The 19,712-nt window shown below is 45.8% G+C and overlaps 1 protein-coding gene across 1 annotated transcript in view; it reads right to left on the reverse strand.

Annotated features, from left to right (window-relative positions):
* DNAH14 (dynein axonemal heavy chain 14) overlaps positions 1 to 19,712 on the reverse strand; it is a 454,489-nt gene that overhangs the window by 289,221 nt on the left and 145,556 nt on the right. Inside the window, 3 exon segments of the mRNA XM_073336702.1 lie at positions 11,744 to 11,975; positions 13,270 to 13,520; positions 14,335 to 14,422. Coding sequence (XP_073192803.1) covers positions 11,744 to 11,975; positions 13,270 to 13,520; positions 14,335 to 14,422 — 571 coding nt within the window.

Genomic DNA, 19,712 nt, shown 5'->3' on the forward strand with positions numbered 1-19,712 from the left:
GGAGTACTTAGCTAACAATGGACCTTGAGAGACGCCAATCCACATCTGAACTTTCCTGGGAACGTTCAAACTAACATGTAAATAACAGCGTCAGCCTGTAAAGAACTGAGTCATGCATGGACATGTGACTTGCCCATGTGACTTCAAAACTGCATCTTGTAGCTGTGATTCTGCACAGGAGAAGAGAGGGGTTTCCACCCACAAAAGGAAGACAATATAAGCCCCTGGAAACCTCTCCATTTTGTCTTCAGCTGGCTCAAAAGATAGCCTCTACACCTCAAAGGGATTCCTGAAAGAAACTGGAACAAAGGACAGTAACTATTGGGGTGTGAGTGATTGCTGGATCCAGACTAGGAGGGAGTCTAGTCTGTCAAAGAAGCTTATTGGAACATCTCTGAGAGTGAGATTTACCTGCATTTAGTTTCCTACTGTATTAGGCTTAGACTTGCAGTTTTTGTTTTATTTTGCTTGGTAATTTACTTTGTTATGTCTGTTATTACTTGGAACCACTTAAATCCTACTTTTTATATTTAATAAAATCACTTTTTACTCATTAATTAACCAAGAGCAAGTAATTAATTCCTGGGTGAGCAAAAAGCTGTGCATATCTCTCTATCAGTGTTATAGAGGGCGAACAATTTATGAATTTACCCTGTATAAGCTTTATACACAGTAAAATGGATTTATTGGGGTTTGGATCCCATTGGGAACTGGGTATCTGGGTGTTGGAGACAGGAGCACTTCTTAAATTGTTTTCAATTAAGCCTGCAGCTTTTGGGGGACATGGTTCAGACCTGGGTCTGTGTTTGTAGCAGACTAGCGTGTCTGGCACAACCAGGCAATGTACTGAAGTCCCAAACTGCAAGGGAAAATGGCTTAGAGGTAGTCTCAGCACGTCAGATGGCAGTCCCAACGGGGCTTCTGTGACCCAACCCATCACACACAGAATCTACAGATGGAAGAGACCTACCTTGTAGGTCATCTAGTCCATCTCCCTGACAGTGCAGGTCTGATTCTTATTGTACATTTACCAGTGTCTTCTCCAACCTAGATTTAAAATGTGCCATTACCCTACTTGTACCAACTTTAATTATACTAAACAAATTCTCTCTCTTTGGTGTTTAAACCTTTCAAATATTTTCTCTCTCTCTCTCTCTGGATACTTATATGGCCCTGTAGTATCAGAGCACCTTACACATATTAATAAATTTATCCTCACAAAACCCCTGAGAGGTAGTGAAGTATCCCCATTTTACAGATGAAGAAATGAATCAGAAAAATTATGCCCAATATCATATTGAAAATCTGTAGCAGAGCCAGGAATTGGTCGTGGGTATTCTGTGATACAAAGCCAGTGATTTAATCACACGGCCATCCTTCTCCCTCTCTCTCTCTCTGAGTAGGTCATGTCTCTCCTTCCCCTGCTCCCCAACTACAAATAATGTCTACACAAGCTGTATAATGGCACACTTAACCCCTTCCTGGGGTTTGGCTTTAATGGAAAATCAAATAATATAATACTTATTTCTATTACAGTAACTCCTAGAGTCCAAAGCAAGATCAGGAATCCATTGTACAAGGGAACTGGTACAAACACATACTCAGAGACAGCGTCTCTCTCAGAGTTTATAGTCTAAAATAAATAGAAATAACAGAAGGTCGGAGTGGATACAGAGGCACAGGAAGATGAAGTCTTGCGTGCCAAGTCAGTTGGTAGAGCCAGAAATAGAATCCAGGTCTTCTGACTCCTACTCTACTACCCAGTCAACTAGACCATGTTTCCTTTCTAACATAAAAAAACATAAATCTCATCCTAAAATTTCTCCCCCAGCCTGCTTTACTTAAGGATTTCATCTCTGTCTTCATCCCTACTCCTCTCAAACCAAAGGGTCAAGCCTTCCTAGTTAATAGCCTGTACTATCTTGGGCAGTTAAAAAGCTCCACCTGCCACGATCAGTCAACATAATATTCTCACCAAATTTATACAGGGTTCTAACACCTGTTGACAGTGAGTCATCAGAAGAGCCCTCAATCCCAATGTGGGATTATATATCCTGACACGCAGTTACACCCGATTTCCCAGTCATTGTTGAGTCAAGCTACACAAACTATTTATACCTCAGTGGCCCTTTGGGGTTGGTACCCCACTCTCATTTATGATGGATCTGCTGGTAACCATGCTCTACATCCGAACATGCCATGGGATGGCAACATTGCTGCATCTTTCATATTTTGTTTATTCTGATTTTTTTTGTTTGTTTGTTTTTTTCCTTTTCTATATCTTTAGTAGATTTTGAGTCTCAATTTTGTTCTTTACCTTCCCCCCTCCCCAATCTTTCCTTCCCTATGAGGAAAAAATGCAACTTGCTCTCTATTCAATTGTTCAATCTGGCAATCTGATTAAGAAATTAGGGGAGACAGAATATTATTGTGAAGCTCAGGGGAAGAGGATGGCCATCTTGAAATTAATATATGGTAGGATGTTCACTTTTAAAATAATAGCACAAAGTAATAGACACTGTAACAAACTCAATGAATCAAGCCCAAATTCTATTTGTCTGTACCACAAGTAATGTTAATTTATGCATGTGTATCCATAATATATAACTGTATATGTACTTATGCATATGTGCGTGCGAGCACACACACACATATGGAATAATACATTTCTGAACTGATAATTTTCTATGATAGTAGAACCTCAAAGTTATGGACACTTAGGGAATGGAGGCTGTCTGTAACTCTGAAATGTTCATAACTCTGAACAAAACATGATGGTTGTTCTTTCAAAAGTTTACAACTGAACATTGACTTAATACAGCTTTGAAATGTTACTATGCAGAAGAAAAATGTTGCTTCCCCCTTTAAGTAGTTTATGTTTAAGACAGTACGGTACTGTATATGCTTTCCTTTTTTTCTTTCGTCTTTGCTGCTCCCAGATTGTGTACTTCCAATTCCAAATGAGGTGTCTGGTTGACTGGTCAGTTCGTAACTCTGTTATTCATAACTGAGATTCTATTGTAGAAGCTTCTCTACTAATTCATCATTAATAGGTAAAATATCCCACCTACAGAATTCGGAAATAGTCCAACGTCGTTGCTGAAGGCTCCAGAACTAAAGCCTACCCTGCAGTGTAGGCCACCAGAAAAGTTCTTTTAAAACTGTAGAAATACTCCAGCAACTAATTATTAGCATTAAGACACCAAACTGATATAAAAATGTTGTGATTAAATGTCAATGTCATTTACCTTTACAGAAACCTTTAAATGGTTACAGCGAGTATTCTGTTCATTTGTCAGTCTACCAGCATGGCTGAATTATCAACAGGTAAGAAATCTCTTATTCTGCTGCACTCCTTCTCTGCTTATTCATCCCTAATGGGAAGTAATGAGCGGTGAATCACAGAAGCAGGGTGGCAAAGGTTAAGCACTGTTTTAATTATTTTTACAGTAGACCAATAGTCACTAATTGAAGTTCCTGCTCTATAGAACAACAGCTTTGTAATTTAAAGATTTATTTGGGAACCATCCCACACCAAGTTGAGATCCCACTGAGGGACCAGGAACCGAACTTGTGGATAAAGTCTCTCAAGATCTCTGAGGAACCTGATCATGTTATGGGAGAATACCGTCTGACCCTGCCCCTGGATTGACGGATGAAAGGTGGAAATGACTGCCAGATGCACCTTGACCGAGGAGCGTGCCAGGCCCTGGTTCCTCAAATGTAGCAGGTAGTCTAAGATCGACTGCACCAAAGAATGCGAAGAGGAGATGCCCCATTCAGCCGCCCAGCTGGAGAACCTCATCCATTTTGCCAGGTAAGTCTGTCTAGTCGAGGGCTTCCTATTCTCAAGGAGGACCTTTTGGACGCCTTCCGAACAGACCCGCTTCTCAGGGTTCAACCATGCAACATCCATGCTGTGAGGTGGAGGGGCGCGATGTTGGGGTGCAAGAGTCAACTGTGATCCTGTGACAACAGGTCCGGTCGGTTCAGCAGGGGCCATGGAGGGATTGCTGCTGGCTCGATAGCATCCTGAACCAGTGCTGGCAAGGCCACGCCAGGGTGATCATGATAACCTGAGCCTTGTCTCGCTTGATTTTCACTAGGACCTCGCTGATGAGCGGAATCGGAGGGAACATATACATCAGGCTTCCTGCCCACGGCAGGAGGAAGACATTGGAGAGGGAGCCCTTGCCCAGACCCCATCTGGAGCAAAACCTGTGCCAACTCCTGTTCTGCCTGGTAGTGAACAAATCCACTTAGGGAGTTCCCCACCTCTTGAAGATTGTGCTGGTTACCTCGGGGAGGAGCACCCACTCATGGTGAGAGGAGAAGTCCCTGCTTAAGTGATCTGCTAGCATGTTCTTAGCATCCGGAAGGTGACACACTTCTAGGTGGATTCCATGGTTGATGCAGAAGTCCCAGAGACAGAGTGCCTCTTGGCAGAGGGCTGAGGATCGCGCTCCCCCTTGTCTGTTGATGTAGAACATCAAGGCTGTGTTGTCCATCAAGACTCTGACCACTCTGCCCGATACATGAGGTAGGAAGATCACGCACACTCTGTGCACCACCCTGAGCAATTTGACATTTATGTGTAGCATCATTTCCCCTGGGGACCACATACCCTTGGGTCTGGAGAGGTGCACCCCCCAGCCAAGGTCCGAGGCATCCGAAACCAACTCACCTGAGTAAGGAGTGCTGATGAAGGGAACTCCTTCCAGGACTGTCCTGGGGTCAGTCCATCATCGCAGCAAGGTAAGTACCGCCGCGGGGACAGTAACAACCTTTTCCAGGTGGTCCCTGGATTGGGAGTAGACCGTTGCCAGCCATTGCAGCAGGGGTCACATCCAGAGCCTGGGATGGCACACCACATATGTGCACGCTTGCATGAGACCTACGAGGTGCAGGCAAACCCTGGCTGTGGTCAGAGGAAATGCAGAGACTTCCACGATGAGGTTCGTCAGTGCCCTGAATCTCCACAGCAGCAGGAACGTCTTGGCACAGGTCGAGTCAAGCATTGCTCCAATGAACTCTAACATGGATTTTTTTGTTGTTTATCAACAGGCCGAGGCAACGGCAAGTGGCTTAACAGTAGTGTGACATCCCTTTGGACCCGGAGCTGCCTTTGACTAGCCAGTCATCAAGGAACAGGTAGATCTGGACACCCCGACTTCTGTGGTAAGCATCCCCCACCAACATGCACTTGGGAAATAACTGTCGCTAGGCCGAACAGGAGGATGCTAGGCCAAATGGGAGGATGGCAAACTGACAGTGGTTGGGACCTACCATAAACTGGAGGAAGAGTCTGTGTCCCTCAAAGATGGTGATGTGAAAGTACACATCTTTCAGATCGAGGACAGCATACCAGTGTCCCAGATCCAGAGAGGGTATGATGGAGGACAGGGAGACCATGCGGAACTTCAGCTTCACTAGGAAATGGTTCAAGTCTTGCAGGTCCAGGATAGGTCACAGACCGCCCTTGGCCTTTGGGATTAAAAAGTAAAGGGAATAGAACCCCTTGTTCCTGTACTCTGGAGAAACGACGTCCATTGCACCTAGCTGCAATAACCCCTCTTCCTCCTGTGAGAGGAGACTCTCGTGAGAAGGGTCCCTGGAGAAGGATGGGGTGAGGGGGTGGGAAGGAGGGGTAGAAAGCAACTGAAAGGTGTAACTCCACACCACTGTACTGAGGACCCATCAGCCCGATATTATAGATGCCCTCGCAGAAAGGAAAGGAGAAAGGCAGTTGGCAAAAATAGGTAAGGAAGAATCCTGGGAATAGTCCTCGAGCGTAGCCTCAAAATGGTCGCTTGCCTGCCTGCTTATTGCAAGCTGAGCTCGACTGAGAAGCCTGCGAAGGCTGGTGGCTAGGACACCACTTATAGCCTCTGGATTTCTTATGGGGAGATTCCTGGTGAGGGTGATTCCCCTGGCCCTGAGGCTTCTGTGGCTTGAACTGCTTGCGGACCAGGGCCGGGAACATACAGGCCCAACATTTTAAGGGTCATGCAGAAGTCCTTGAGGCCATGGAGCTTATTGTCCATCTCTTCCGCAAACAGGGTTTGCCCATTGAAGGGAAGGTCTTGCATCGACTGCTGAGCCTCCGTGGACAACCCAGAGAGGAGCAGCCAGCATCCTTGGCATGTAGCGACATCTGAGGCCATGGTTCGGGTGGTGGTGTCTGCCACATCCTATGCCTCCTGTAGAGTCGCCCTAGCTGCAATGGTGCCCTCCTCCATGATTGCCCAGAACTCCTTCCTAGAAGACTCAGGAAGGGAGCCCTCGAACTTGGCCATGGCTTGCCACATGTTAAAGTCATAACATCCTAGGAGGGCCTGATGGTTGGCCACCCTCAAGTGGAGACTAGAGGATGAATAAACTTTATGCCCAAACAAGACTAGCCTCTTGGAATCTTTGTTCTTAGGGATAGCCCCAGGTTGACCCTGTCGCTCCTTGTAGTTAACCACCTCTACCACTAGGTAGTTGGGAGCAGGGTGGGTGTACAGGTACTCGTGGCCTTTGGATGGCACAAAGTACTTGCTCTCAGCCCACTTGGAGACGGGGGGCACAGAGGAACGAGTTTGCCACAGGGCATTGGTGATCTTTGAGACCCCTTTATGAAGAGGCAAAACCATCCTGGCCGGTGCTGTGGATGAGAGGACATCAAAGAGAGAGTCCGAGGGCTCCTCTAACTCCTCTGCCTGAAGGCCAGGTTGGCAGCAACCTTCTTCAATACTTCCTGGTGCACTTTAGCATCATCTGGAGGATTCGGCGGAGGGGCGTCCATTATAGCCTCATCTGGCAATGACAAGGAAGATGCCGGCACCGTAGGGTCCTCCTCAACCATTGGTGGCCCAGTGGCTTGCTCCCTTAGTCCCTCTTGGACCTGTGGGTCCTTGCACCCAAGGCTTTGTGCACTGAAGGAGGGCGGGAGAGAGAGGCAATTGGTCTCTCTGAGGCTCCGAACACTGAGTGGGTGGCCTGGGAGGGCTGAGTGAACCCCCACAGGTTCCCCTGGGTACCATGGCACCGGCCATTGTGCCTGAGCCCACGGGGCTGGTTTCCATGCCGACAATGTAGCTGGTACCGCTGGTACTGGAGCTTGCCCCACCATCAGGGAACCTTGCCCCGAACCAGGGCTAGATCCTGAGTGATCGCTCCCAGGCAACCAGGACAGAATGGAATGGTGTCTCTGCCCCGGCCGATGCCAGTCACTCCGCCTGGAGTCTGATCTGGAAGGGGGTCTTGGGGACCAGTGGCACTCGACAGATCCGCAAAGGCCTGGAACTGGTGACCTACATCTCGCGCTTGACGAACTGTACCAGGAAGGTAAGCGGGACCAGGATTTGGAACGGGCCCAGTGCTGGGAAGTGCCCGCACACAGTGATGCCCTCCTAGGTGAAGGGTGATGGTCCAAGGAATGGAAGCATCAGTCCGTTGATGGGTCCCTGGAGTGGTACCGTGGTCTTGGAGATACTGGATGCTGGGACCAGTACTCCCGCCAGGGGTCAGATGCCTCCAGAGGTCCGCGCCCGGGCGCTGGCGACCTGTGCCTCAAGCCTCTCTGCCTGTGCCCAAGGTCTGGGGACTGAATGGGGCTGCGCTGCGCATGCCTTTCATAGTCAGAGGCATGGCGGCTCTAGGAGGGCAAGCACTGGTGGGACGTCCCCACAATGGGGAATGGTGCGGCTGAGGTGGGGACCATGGTGGTCTGAATGTGGGTTTACCCCGTGACCAGGGAACTGCAGGAACCTGTGTGGGCGGCACCCAGAGAGATATGATCTCCTGCGCTGCCTGCAGGGCCTTCGGTGTAGACAGTACCCAGAGCTGGTGGAAGCCTCTGCCACTATCCAGGGTGGCTGGCAGGGAGTGGGCTGGGCTACACACTCAACCGGAGCTTGGGACCAAGATCCTGATGGGGGTGAAGAGTTGCCCAGCACAGGAACTTGCTTATCCTTTCCCTTGTGGGGGACTGAAGACTGACCTGGCACCATCATGGTGCTCGGCGCCGAGTTGGAGCATTGCTCCGGTACCGGGGTGAGGGCCACAAGGAGCACTCTTAAATGAATATCGTGCTCCTTCTTAGTCCTTGGCTTGAAAGACTTGCAAATATTGCACTCTTCACTAATGTGCCCTTTGCCCAAGCAATGCAGACAGCTGCTGTGTGTATCACTAATGGGCATGGGCTGCTTGCAGCGATCACAGGGCTTAAAGCCTGAGGACCGGGGCATGCTCTGTCCCGAGGCAAAGTCCTGTTCAGGACCTATGAAGTCTCTAACTAAGGGATTTACTAACACTAATGGAAAACTATATATACACTATAATACAAGAATTAAAGAGTTCATATGAACAAGAAAGAAACAGCGCTAGCTGAAGCAGAACAGTTCCAGCACTGTCACTGGTGGCAAGAAGGAACTGAAGGTCAGGGGAGCTGGCGGCGCTCTATATACTGCAGCATGTGTGCACCACTCCAGGGGGTGCTGGAGCTGGTCTCCTCCAAATACTGCTGAGGGAAAAAACTTCTTGCACTGGTGTATGTGGCGAGCACACATACCTAAATTGAATGGACATGAGCAAGCACTCAAAGAAGGAAGTCTTCTACAGGAATTGTAAGCCCTCATACACAAATGCTCTTTTTGTCTTTGTCATGCTAAGGATTTTTGTTGGTTTAGGAAGAAACTGATCTAGGTTTTGCTGGGAGTTTCTACTCCAGATTTTTCCCTCTGCTAGGGTAATAGTCACTTTTTGGATAGTCCAGTGTTGGTAGCTATTGCTATGCTGGTTTTGACAGTAAGGTCTGAGGTTTCCGCATTCTCAGAGACTAATATCACTAGTATTTCCCCAAATACCTCCTCACCTGTAAATTTGGAAGCCCAAGATTTGTTCTTAGAATGACTGATTGCTACTCATGGGTATAAACACAGCTTTCTTATAGCCACTGAGTTAGGAGTCATAACTCTTATCATAAGTTACACCAAGGATTTGACCAGAATAGAACCCAAGGTACCTCATTCCCAGCAACGATCATATCACTAGTCAATTATTATTTATATTACTGTAGCACCGAGGAACCCTAGAGATGGATCAGAATACCAGTGTGCTAGAACACAAAGACTTGCCACCTAGTTGATTTTTCTATTAAGTATACAAAAAACTTTTGGTCTGACTGGCTATAATTGAGGTTTTGATATTTCTGTGGAGTGTATCCTCGCTTTTATGATCTATGGGATCTTTCAGAAGGAAGTCTCCTTCTGAAGGTGTGTTTATGTTTTTACTGGGGTGGAAGAATGTGATGGGGTATACCAAACCCTCTGAGGCCCCCTGCTAGAGGCCTCGTGGCCCTGCCACACCCCGCTCCAAAAAAGGGCAGTGGAGAAGGTACTCCAAGCTGCCTAGAGTGGATATGTGGGACACAGCCAATCAGGGCCCAGCAACCTACTATAAGAAGAGCTGCAGGGCCAGAGGGAGTTCAATTCTTTGCTGGAGCTGTAGGAGTGTGTAGCTGGCCAACAGAGCTACAGGGCCTCAGATAAGGCAGTGCTTCCAGAAGCCAAGGACAGTGAGAAAGAGCCCTGAGCTGGTTGCGGGGACTCCATCAGGACAAGGCCCAGAGGTAAGGGTGAAGATGGCACAAGGCCGCAGGGAACTGGGTGAAGACATTGTCTCCAGGGAGGGAGCCTGGGGTGCTGCTATATCCTAGAAGAGAGACAGTCAGAGAGAGTGTGCAGGTGTGCACTTGGCCAAGGGGGCGCTCACAAGAGGTGAGTGTACCATGTTACAGGGAGGTGCTACTGCTGCACCTATCTTCAGTTCCATGAAGTTCCTTTATTATTTTATGTAACATTTTAGTTTAATATTTTTATTTTATAAATTTTGTTTGATGGTGCACATGCAGTACTTCACCTGTTTAAAGGAGGGAGATGTGCCCTGTGCATCCTGGTTTGAGGACCCCTTAATTAAGAAGGGGTACTGGTCCAAATAGCTTGATTGTAGGGATAGCCTGCTTGATGGACCCTGGAGCCTGAAAGGATGCCTGTCTGCTGACCCAGGTTGGCTAGCACCCAAGTGAGTACTTTAAAGGAGAGCTAGTACCTCTCAGGCCTTTATTCAGCAAAACAGGAGTCATTTTAAATCTAGAAAGTTATTTCTCACTTACTTCCCTGTAATCCCATTATGGTACAGCTGGATAGGGAACAAAGTCCTCATGTAAATCTGTTCTGTTCACAGACTGCCAGAAATGCTCTGCACACTTTAATATGGAGCCAGCCTATGGAAAAGGGGAAGAGAGAGATCCCTTTCTATCCATCAGACTCTGAGCATCCTTCTCTGAGTAAGGGTCAGGGCTAAAAACCAGATAGGCACAATTCCCATTACACTGTAGGCTGAGGCAGGGCTTCACAGAAGTAACAGGCTTCTCTGCTGTCATAAATATAAAGATTAAAGGACTAGAAAACATGACCAACAAAGAATGATAGAAAAAACTGGAGTTCAGTCTGAAGAAGAGATGAGTGAAGGGGGACATGTTAACAGTCTTCAAGTACATAAAAGGTTGTTATAAAGTGGAGGGTGATAAATTATTCTCCTTATTGTCTGAGGACAGGACAAGAAGTAATGGACTTAAATAGCAAAAACAGAGATTTTGGTTAGACATTAGGAAAAATTTCCTAACTGTAAGCTATGTAAGCATTGGAATAAATTATCTAGAGGCTATGGAATCTCTCTGTCATTGGAGGTTTTTAAAAACAGGTTAGACAACCATCAGGAATGGTCTAGGTATTACTTAGTTCTGCCTCAATGCAGAGACTGGATGAGATGCCCTATTGAGTCCCATATTTCTATGATTCTATGCTGCAGAGTGGAGGAAGAGCAATGGATTTGTTACAGAGTACTGTAAGAGAGCCTCTTTGAGGAGAAAAGCTCCAGCAAACTCTTCCTCAGGGTGGGAAAGCAAAGGAAAAAGGGCTTAAACCCCAATTTTTATATTGCTTGTTCATTCACTATACAAATTGCTGCCTTATTAAGGGCACATTTGCTTTTGTCGTTTTGGTACCTAGAGTCTCTAGTGTTTGCAATATTTACCCCTTAGCAGGCTGTGAGGGGTTCTCATCTTGTTCCTGGTCAAGCCTTCTATGATGGCTCATTGCTTGGAGCTGAGCCTGGGGCTGAGGCTCCAGCACACCTGTCTAACCCAAAGCCCCATTCCCTGGCAGAGCGAGGGATTGGTAATTTGTGGGAGTAAGGCATAGCTTGCCCTTGAAAGTTCCTGAAAGGCTGCCCATAACACTTCTTGGACTTGACTCATGCCTGCAGGGCTTCTCTGCTGACAGAGTAGAGGGTGGTAGGATCACACTCAAGAAGTACTGTACTGGAGAAGGCAAAGAGTGGGAGTCTCAATAGTCCATTAATTCTTCACCTTAGGAAAGTGAGAGAGGAGCTAAAAGCTGAAATCAAGTGACTACTGCAAGAAAACAAATAAAAATGTAAATTATACAACAAAATGGTAAGGAGAAACAAAACTGCCAACATTGTTGGAGGGAGAAGATATGGTGGTCTGAACTGAGCCCTGGAACCTCCAAAAACAGCACTAGATTGCCTTCAAATTCTACAAGTGAGATGTGTTACCCATTAGTGATGAATGCAGACAGAAGCTGTGTAGCAGAAAAACTATTGGTTATAGTTTCTCTAAAAGGAAATGTCATAAATGCACTAGATTTATTCTGTCCTATCAGCATATGGTACTTACTTTTGACAGGTCTTTGACAGTCTCAGTTTTTCCTGTACCAGCTGGACCAGCAGGACAGCCTCCCAGATTCAAGTGTAGTGCTCCAGTAAGGGTTAACCAGCATCGCTCGGTAAGCGGTGTAATAACCAATCGAGAGGAACAGCCCAAGTACTCATAGCCATAAATAAAGGAGGCATTACCTTGAACTACCCTACATGTGGTGTTCATTTCATTCCATTCATAACGCAACTGCCTGAAATAATATTTGTGTATTAGAATCTTGTAAAATGAATGACAAAGAAATTAACAACACACCTATTCACTGTGTGGAAAACACATGGATTTTTTAAATGCAGGGATAAATTAGACAGAATTGAAGGTGCAGAAAGAGTCAAACAAAAAAAATAATCATAAATAGGAGAAAATTTAGAAAGCAAAGGTAATTATTTTACGTACTGAAAATAAAGCATCACTTTATCATAATGACATGGAATACTGACTATATGAGTAAAAATACCACAAACTCAGAGGACTTGTTTACACGGTCAGCTAATACACAGCAGACCAGGGTTTTAATGTACAGCACACTAGCTTGCCAGGCACTATTGGGTCTTGTGGATCCTGCTATCACATACTAAAAGTTTTGTAGTGCACTTTGACATACTGATGTTTGAAACACTGGGCTCTTCATCCAATCTCAGTGTTGTCCCCACACCTGGCTCCTTGCCTGAGTCTCTTGGCTTAGCCAGGCCCAGTCTCCTCATGTGCTCTCTAGCCAGTCCCTTCCCATTTCCCTCCCCGGCTTCCAGTCCCAATCTACTCCCCCAACACGTACCTATCCAGCTCCTGTCCCCTCTGCATTAGAACCAGGCAGCTTCCTTCTACACGCTCCATGGGCCCAGTGGGCGGGGAAGGAGAGAGAGGGAGGGAGGGGGCACTGACAGCACAGGAGAGTGACTGGCTTCTCTCTCTCAGTTCTGATGCCTGGTCCCAAACTGTCCAGCAGCAACCCAGAGCTATAACAGTCAGGAAAGTCCTGCTAAGCCCCAAACTGGAACATGCCCAATATGGACAGAATATTTGGAGAATTTAGTTGAAAGGCTCTAGCAAGTCTCTATTGGGCATGTGCAAATTGTGATTTTTCAAATGCATATAACTTGGTCAAATTTAGGCAGTTTTTGATTGGGTGGGCAAAAGGAACATCCCTGACAGAAAGGCTACTCCCCTGCCAAATTTCAAGTCTCTGCTGCAAAGTATGGAGTGACACAGCTTCTCAAAGAAAAGGTCACCAGAATTTTTTAACATAGGAAAACAAGCATTTTCCCTTAGGTTCATTCCCAGAAATGGCCAGTCTTTTTGGCCAAAATTTTCAAAACAAACAAACAGCCCCCCTTCCCCGAGCCTGAAGTAAATGCCCAGCATAGAAAATTTCAGCCCTAATGCTTAAAGTTTGGCAAAGTTATAAACAACTGAAAATAGTGTCCAATAATGGGAAGTAATTAGGTGTTGCTATCATCCCCACCTATAATAATTTAAAAACTTTGTACCTTGTCCACTCAAAATCCTCCCTTTTGAAGATTTGTTTATCTATCATACTGGAAAGTATGTCCCTACAATGGATGTACAGAGTAAGCAATGCCTCTAGTGTGGTTTGCTTGTGAAACTGAAGAATATCAGATGCCATCTCTGCAAGCTGCTCTAGATGTTGGACTAGTTCATCTTGAATTTCTGTCAGTGCCATTTTTGGATCAGAACTCTGGAAACTTCTTGTACAATCCTTATTAAACATAATTTGGCTCTAAAAAAGGCAAATATTATTCTAGCAGCATTAACTACAATTTCTATTTCTTTGAATTCAAAAGTACATGTTGCATAAATACACAAATTGGTTTAATAACTTGGGGCCAGATTCTGACATCCTTACATTGACCAGTACTTTACTCCACAAATAATGGAGTAATGAAGATAAGTGCTGCTTTTGATGAACAATGGTAGCAGAACCCCATGCTTATTTGATATTTCCCTTCTGAACACAGAGAAAAAATAATATAATCTTTTCACACTTTAAAGATTTTTTTTTTTATCTTAACCTTCTTCTCAAATGATCACATTCTTCTATATTTACTTCAGGTAACTGACTCTGGAAATACTAATGATTTTTTCACATTCATAAATGTTATTTAAATGTAATTCACATATAACTATTTTTTCTGTAAGCTTCTGTTACAGCCCTTAAAATTACCCTCCTCCCACTATTCCTCTATTTTTACCCTATTAAGTTTGAGGCCCTCAAGTCAAGACTGCTATCCCTTCTCTTTTTTCCCTGACTGCTGGGCAATACAAAATGGTCCCACCCTCAAGCAACTTTTAAATTGCTCCAACCACCTCTGATAATCAGAGAACCAGAGTACAGAAGCAGGACTAAACCTGCAGAAATGAAAAGGTTTATGGTAAAGAATCATCTTATCAACCAAGTAGTCAAGCATTTTGTACTGAAATTTAGAAATCTGCATTCATATGGCATTATTAGCATAGAATTTAGATATTTAAAGGCAGAGTTTCTCACTAAAACAGAAATCCAAAATACAAGTGGCCATGGCAATGATACTTACCACAAGAAGTACCACCTGTCCTGGATGAGTCAGAAACCACTGTTTAAATTCCATTTGATTCCACTCTACCACTCCAATATTTACAAATCTACAACACATGTCATACTATTAAAATAAAATTAGGTGATCACAGAAATACTATTAGTTAATTGTTATGCTGCCCAGAGGCGATGTGTGGAGGGGGGCATGCACGCTCACATGCCTCCCCTCCCCAAACTTGCTGGTTTGTAGTGAGCATGCTCAGTAACACTGCTGAAGCTGCTGCCCTCACTTGCCGCCGCCCCCTCCCCCCCATTGACAGGCATGGGTCGCCTCTGATGCTGCCATATACTAAGATTTTGTAGCAGACTTCATAATCACTAGCTAATATAGCAAGTATTTTGACAAACCAGAATTTGCTATTCTGGATATTTTTTGGATGCTACAGCAGATCACCAAGGGCCCAATGATGCAAAGTCCTCATCACCTTCAGTGTCACATGAGGTGCTCAGAACCTTGCATTAAGTGCTTTGCATCTTGTAGAACAGACCCTAAAAGAACTACCATGCCATATGCAAGCATTTTGTCCATAAAACAAATTGCTATATCTGCGCTTAACATCAGTTTCAAAAATTCCTCCTCCAGATGATGACAGTTCAGACTACAGAAGCAAATCCCACTTCTGCTTCAGTGTCTGCTTACTGATGCCATATCAGACCAATACATTACCTAATTTTACAAAAGAAAAACCACTCCTCTTTCAAATAAAACCACTTCTCTGAGAGTGAAGGCATCCATAGTAAAAGATGTATAAAATAAATGGGATTCCAAGAAATTTTAATTGCCATCACTATTCCCTATAATGACTGTGACAGACGTGAGACTTGGGAGATATGTAAACTTCAAAAGACTATTATATTGAAATGGACCAGAGAGGGATGGGCTTTTGTGACAGTAAGAGTTAAATGTGTTTTCAGGGTCCTGGCTTACTGAAGGAATTTCCTGTGTAATTTCTACTTGTAGTTAATGTAAGCTCCCCAACATTGGTTATGCCAAAAATATCTGGCCTTTGAAGCTTTGCCCCAGACATGAGGAACGCTGACTGGTGTTACATGTTTCAGGAAGCCAGAGGGCAAAGGCCCAAACCATGTGAAGACACAGCTGAGCTGTCCCAGGTACGGGTACCAGGTCTGTCTCGGACAAGTAGGAGCAATCACGATGACATGAGCTTTGTCTATTTTCAGCAAGACTTTAAACAGTAGAGGTAATGGTGAAAAGGTGTAGAGAAGGTCCCTGTTCCAGGGATGAGGAGAGCATTGCCCAGGGCATATTGACTCATTCCCACTCTGGAGCAGTAGCGTGGATATTTCTTATTCATGTGAATGGCCAACAGGTCTGTGGACAATGTCCACCACCATCTGAATCCATCGTGAAGTATTGTTGAATGTATCTCCCACTTGCGGTTGTATGGAAATTTGTGACTGAGACTTTCCGCTATCAAGTTTTGTGTGCCCGGGAAGTAAGCTGCAGACAGTGTAACTTTGTGGGAGATGCACCAATTCCATAGCCTCATTGCTTCTGTGCATAGGGAGGGCGATCTCGCTCCCGCTTGTCAATTGATGTAGTACATACAGGCTATGCTGTCTGTTAGGATCTTTGTGTGTGATCCTGTGATCAGTGGGAGGAAATGGGCACAGGCACTTCTGACAGCTCTTAGCTTGAGGAGATGGATGTGAAGGGACATCTCCATTGATGACCACTTGCCTTGTGCCATGAAGCCATTCAGATGCACACCCCACCCTATGAGTGATACATCGGCGGTGAGGAGCAATGATGGCGAGGTTTGCAAGAAGAGGATCCCTTTGCAAATGTCAGCTGGGTCCTTCCACAAGTCTAAGGAGTTTTTGATCTTGGTGAGATTTGTCCAGTCTGTCCCTGTTTGGTCTGTAGACCAAACTAAACTACATTTGGAGGCATCACATGTGAAGACCCACTGGTGTTCTTTCTGCCATGTGACCCAAGAGGTGGAGGCAGAGTCTAGCTGATATTTATGGGCTGTTCTGAATAGTCTCCATGAGCATGACTAAGCATAGGAACCTGTGTTGAGGCAAGAGGGCTCTGGCCTGTAACAAGTCAAGGTGAGCCCCTATGAATTCCAGGCATTGCCCTGGAGTGAGGGTTGACTTCTGGGTGTTGATCTGTAGGCACAGTTCTGTAAACAAGTGCATCATAGATTTGGTGACTTGGAGACAATCATCCAGGTACAAGTAGATCATTATCCCTTGGGAACTTAAGTGAGTGGCCACCACTGCGAGAACCTTGGAAAATACTCTTGGGGCCATTGATAGCCTGAACGGTAGCCCTCTGTCCTGGTAGAGGTCATGTCCCAGAGTGAATCTGAGAAATCATCTGCGAATCAGTAGGACTGAGATACAGAAATAAGCGTCCTGAAGGTTAAGGGCCAAAATCCAGTCTCTCCGTTCCAACACTGAAATGATAGTTTCTAAATTTACCATCTTCAATTGTTGAGCCTTGACAAACTTGTTGAGAGCTCTGATGTCTAGTATGGGTCTCCAACCTTCCTTCCTTTTGGATATTAGGAAATAATGAGAGTAGAACTCTTTGCCTCGTAGAAGTTGAGGTACTGGTTCTATGGCTCCTAACTAGAGGAGACAATCTACGTCTTGTCATAGTAAACTCTCGTGAGAAGGGTCCCTGAAGAGAGATGGGGAAGAGTGTTGTGGAGGAGGCAGGGAGGCAAAATGGATGAAATACCTGGTCTGAACAATCTTTAGGACCCATTGGTCCGACGTTATGCGTTCCCAGACATTGCGGAATGCTACCAATCGGTGGCCAAATGGGTGTGAAACACTGGTCAGCTGTGTCACTCAGGGGGAGTGGTTTAAGAGCACTTCGATCTACCCATCAAAAATGGTGCTTTGATGTAGAGGGCTGAGATGAAGAAGATGGTGGGCCAGGTGGTTTGCGCGTAGGGAATTTCCCTTTCTTGCTTTGTGGCTCATAGTGGCATTGAGATTGAGATGTGTGGTCGATGCTGGGATTGGGGACTAACTTGTCTCTTTTGTCCTGGTGTTAGATATCCAGTGACCAGAGAGTAGCCCTGGAGTCCTTCAGGACGTGATAGGAGGCATCAGTCTTTTCAGCAAAAAGCTTTGTGCCATCAAAAGGAAGGTCCTCAACAGTGGACCGCCCCTCTTTCAGGAAGCTCAACAGATGAAGCCATAGCACAAGTTGCGTCACCATAGCCACTATGTCCTCCATATCTACGACAGATTGCAGCGATGTCTTTACCCTAATTGGCCCTCCTTTATAATGGCCTTAAATTGGTCACAATGTGATTCTGGCATCTTTTCAATAGTCATATTGTAATCATATTCGCTATGAGGGCCTATTAGTTGGCGATACAGAATTGGAGAGTGGCCAAAGAGTAAGCTTTTCTAATGAAAAGATCTAGGTGCTTCCAATTTCTATAACAGGGAATAGCCCTTGACTGGTGTTGTCAGCCACGGGAGTTAACAGCATCCACCATGATGGAGTTGGGTGGGAGAACAGAAGCTCAGATTCCTTGGCAGGGACATAGTACTTTTTGTCCACTCACTTGCAGGTCGACGCCACTGGTGATGGTGTTTGCCACACAGTTTTTGCTGGGTCTTGGAGGAGGAGGAAAGTGGAAAATGTCAAAGAGTTGATAGTGAGTATCCTTGACTTCCTCCAATGGTATCCAGACAGTGTCTACCACTCTCTTATCCAGCTCCTGGAAGAGGTGAAACTCAACTGCTAAAGATGATTGGGGAGGCATGATGACTTCTTCCGAAGAGGAGGAGGACATGGTCCTTGGTGTCACTTCTTCCTCAGTACTGGCCTCCTGTTCCCCTATGTCTTGTGGAGGTTCTGAAGCACTGGATGCTGCAGGCAAGGAGATGTATCTTGATGACTTTTGGGTGAGGCTTGAAGCCCGAGAGGCATGCTGGTAATGTGCCACCCAAGGTTCCCATTATGGCTACTGGGTGGTGGGGGCATACAGCCCAGTGGTGGAGCCCATGAGTGGCCGTACGAAGATGGTGGAGCCATCTGTGGGTATATCCTAGGGCTCTGTTGGTAGTGAGTACCACATAGGGCTTGGGAGAAGTACTGCAACACTACCTCCTCTGTCTTTCTGTCTGAAGCCTCACTAGAGAGGGGCATGACATGACAGTGTGGATACTTCCTGTGCTTAGTAAATGCTTGGTGCAGAGTTCCCAAGAAGTGAGGACCCAGATGCATCTAGCATGCAGAGGTCCCTGGAATGGTGGGATTCTGCTAGTTCCAATCATCCCAGGGTCAGTGGCAGTGCCAGGCCAGCCGTAGCTGGCAGAACTGATGCGGACTCACATACCGGGAGTATCTTTTAAGAGGAGTGCTTACTCCTGTCTTTTGGTGCCGATGACTCAGTGCTTGTGCCTATCGGGTCCGTGGGCCTGCTAGCCATGCCATTTGCTGTCAGTCTCCATGAGCCACGGGTGCCAGACTGAGATTGTCTTGGTGCTGATGGTGCCAAAGATACCAAGTGCAATGGAGATCTCTTACAGCTATCTCGGAGCTCACTGTGGGGACGTCCTGCTCTCTTCATAGATGATTTATGAAAGGGGTCCGCAGCTTGTTTCTTCAACCCACAGCCCTTAGATGTAGAGGGCTTGGGGAAGATTCACATCTGCCAGGTGATTCAGGCTGGAGAGCAACCTCCATGAAGATGACCTTCCAGAAGATCTCTCTGTCCGTACGGGATCTTGGCCGGAGTTGTTGGCAAAGACCACACTTCTACTGGATTGGCCTTCTCCAAGGCAGAAAATGCACTGAGAGTGCTTATCCACAACGGGGATTGCCTCTTTACAAGTGAGGCGTTTTTTGAAGACCGATGCACCAAGCATACCCCGCTGGGGGGGGGAAAGAGATATAAGACCAGGAAAGAAATTAAAGTCTTTTTTTTTTATTTTTAAGCATAAAATAAGAAAGAAAATAACTACAACTAGAACTATAACTAAGAGACTAACTATAGGTATGTAAAATAAAGCATGAGTCTTAATGGACTGCTAATGGCTTGAGAAGGTTGAGAAAGATCTGAGAGAGGTTAGCCCACATGCTCTGATTAGCCTCATAGTGCAACTCAAAGAGAGGCAGCGCATGTGCAGGCCTAACAGACACTGTTTACCGAAGTTCTCCAATCAGCAGCGCAGGGACACAAGTGCACCTACAGTTGAGCAGCCATAGGGTCATTACTTGATGAAAAACTTCCTAACTGTAAGAACAGTAGGACAGTGGAAGAAACTGCCTAGGGACATTGTGAAAGCTTCTTCACTGGAGGTTTTCAAAAGGAGGCTGGATAGTCATCTGACTTGGAT

The sequence above is a fragment of the Lepidochelys kempii genome, chromosome 3, assembly GCF_965140265.1.
Source record: "Lepidochelys kempii isolate rLepKem1 chromosome 3, rLepKem1.hap2, whole genome shotgun sequence".
NCBI lineage: Eukaryota > Metazoa > Chordata > Testudines > Cheloniidae > Lepidochelys > Lepidochelys kempii.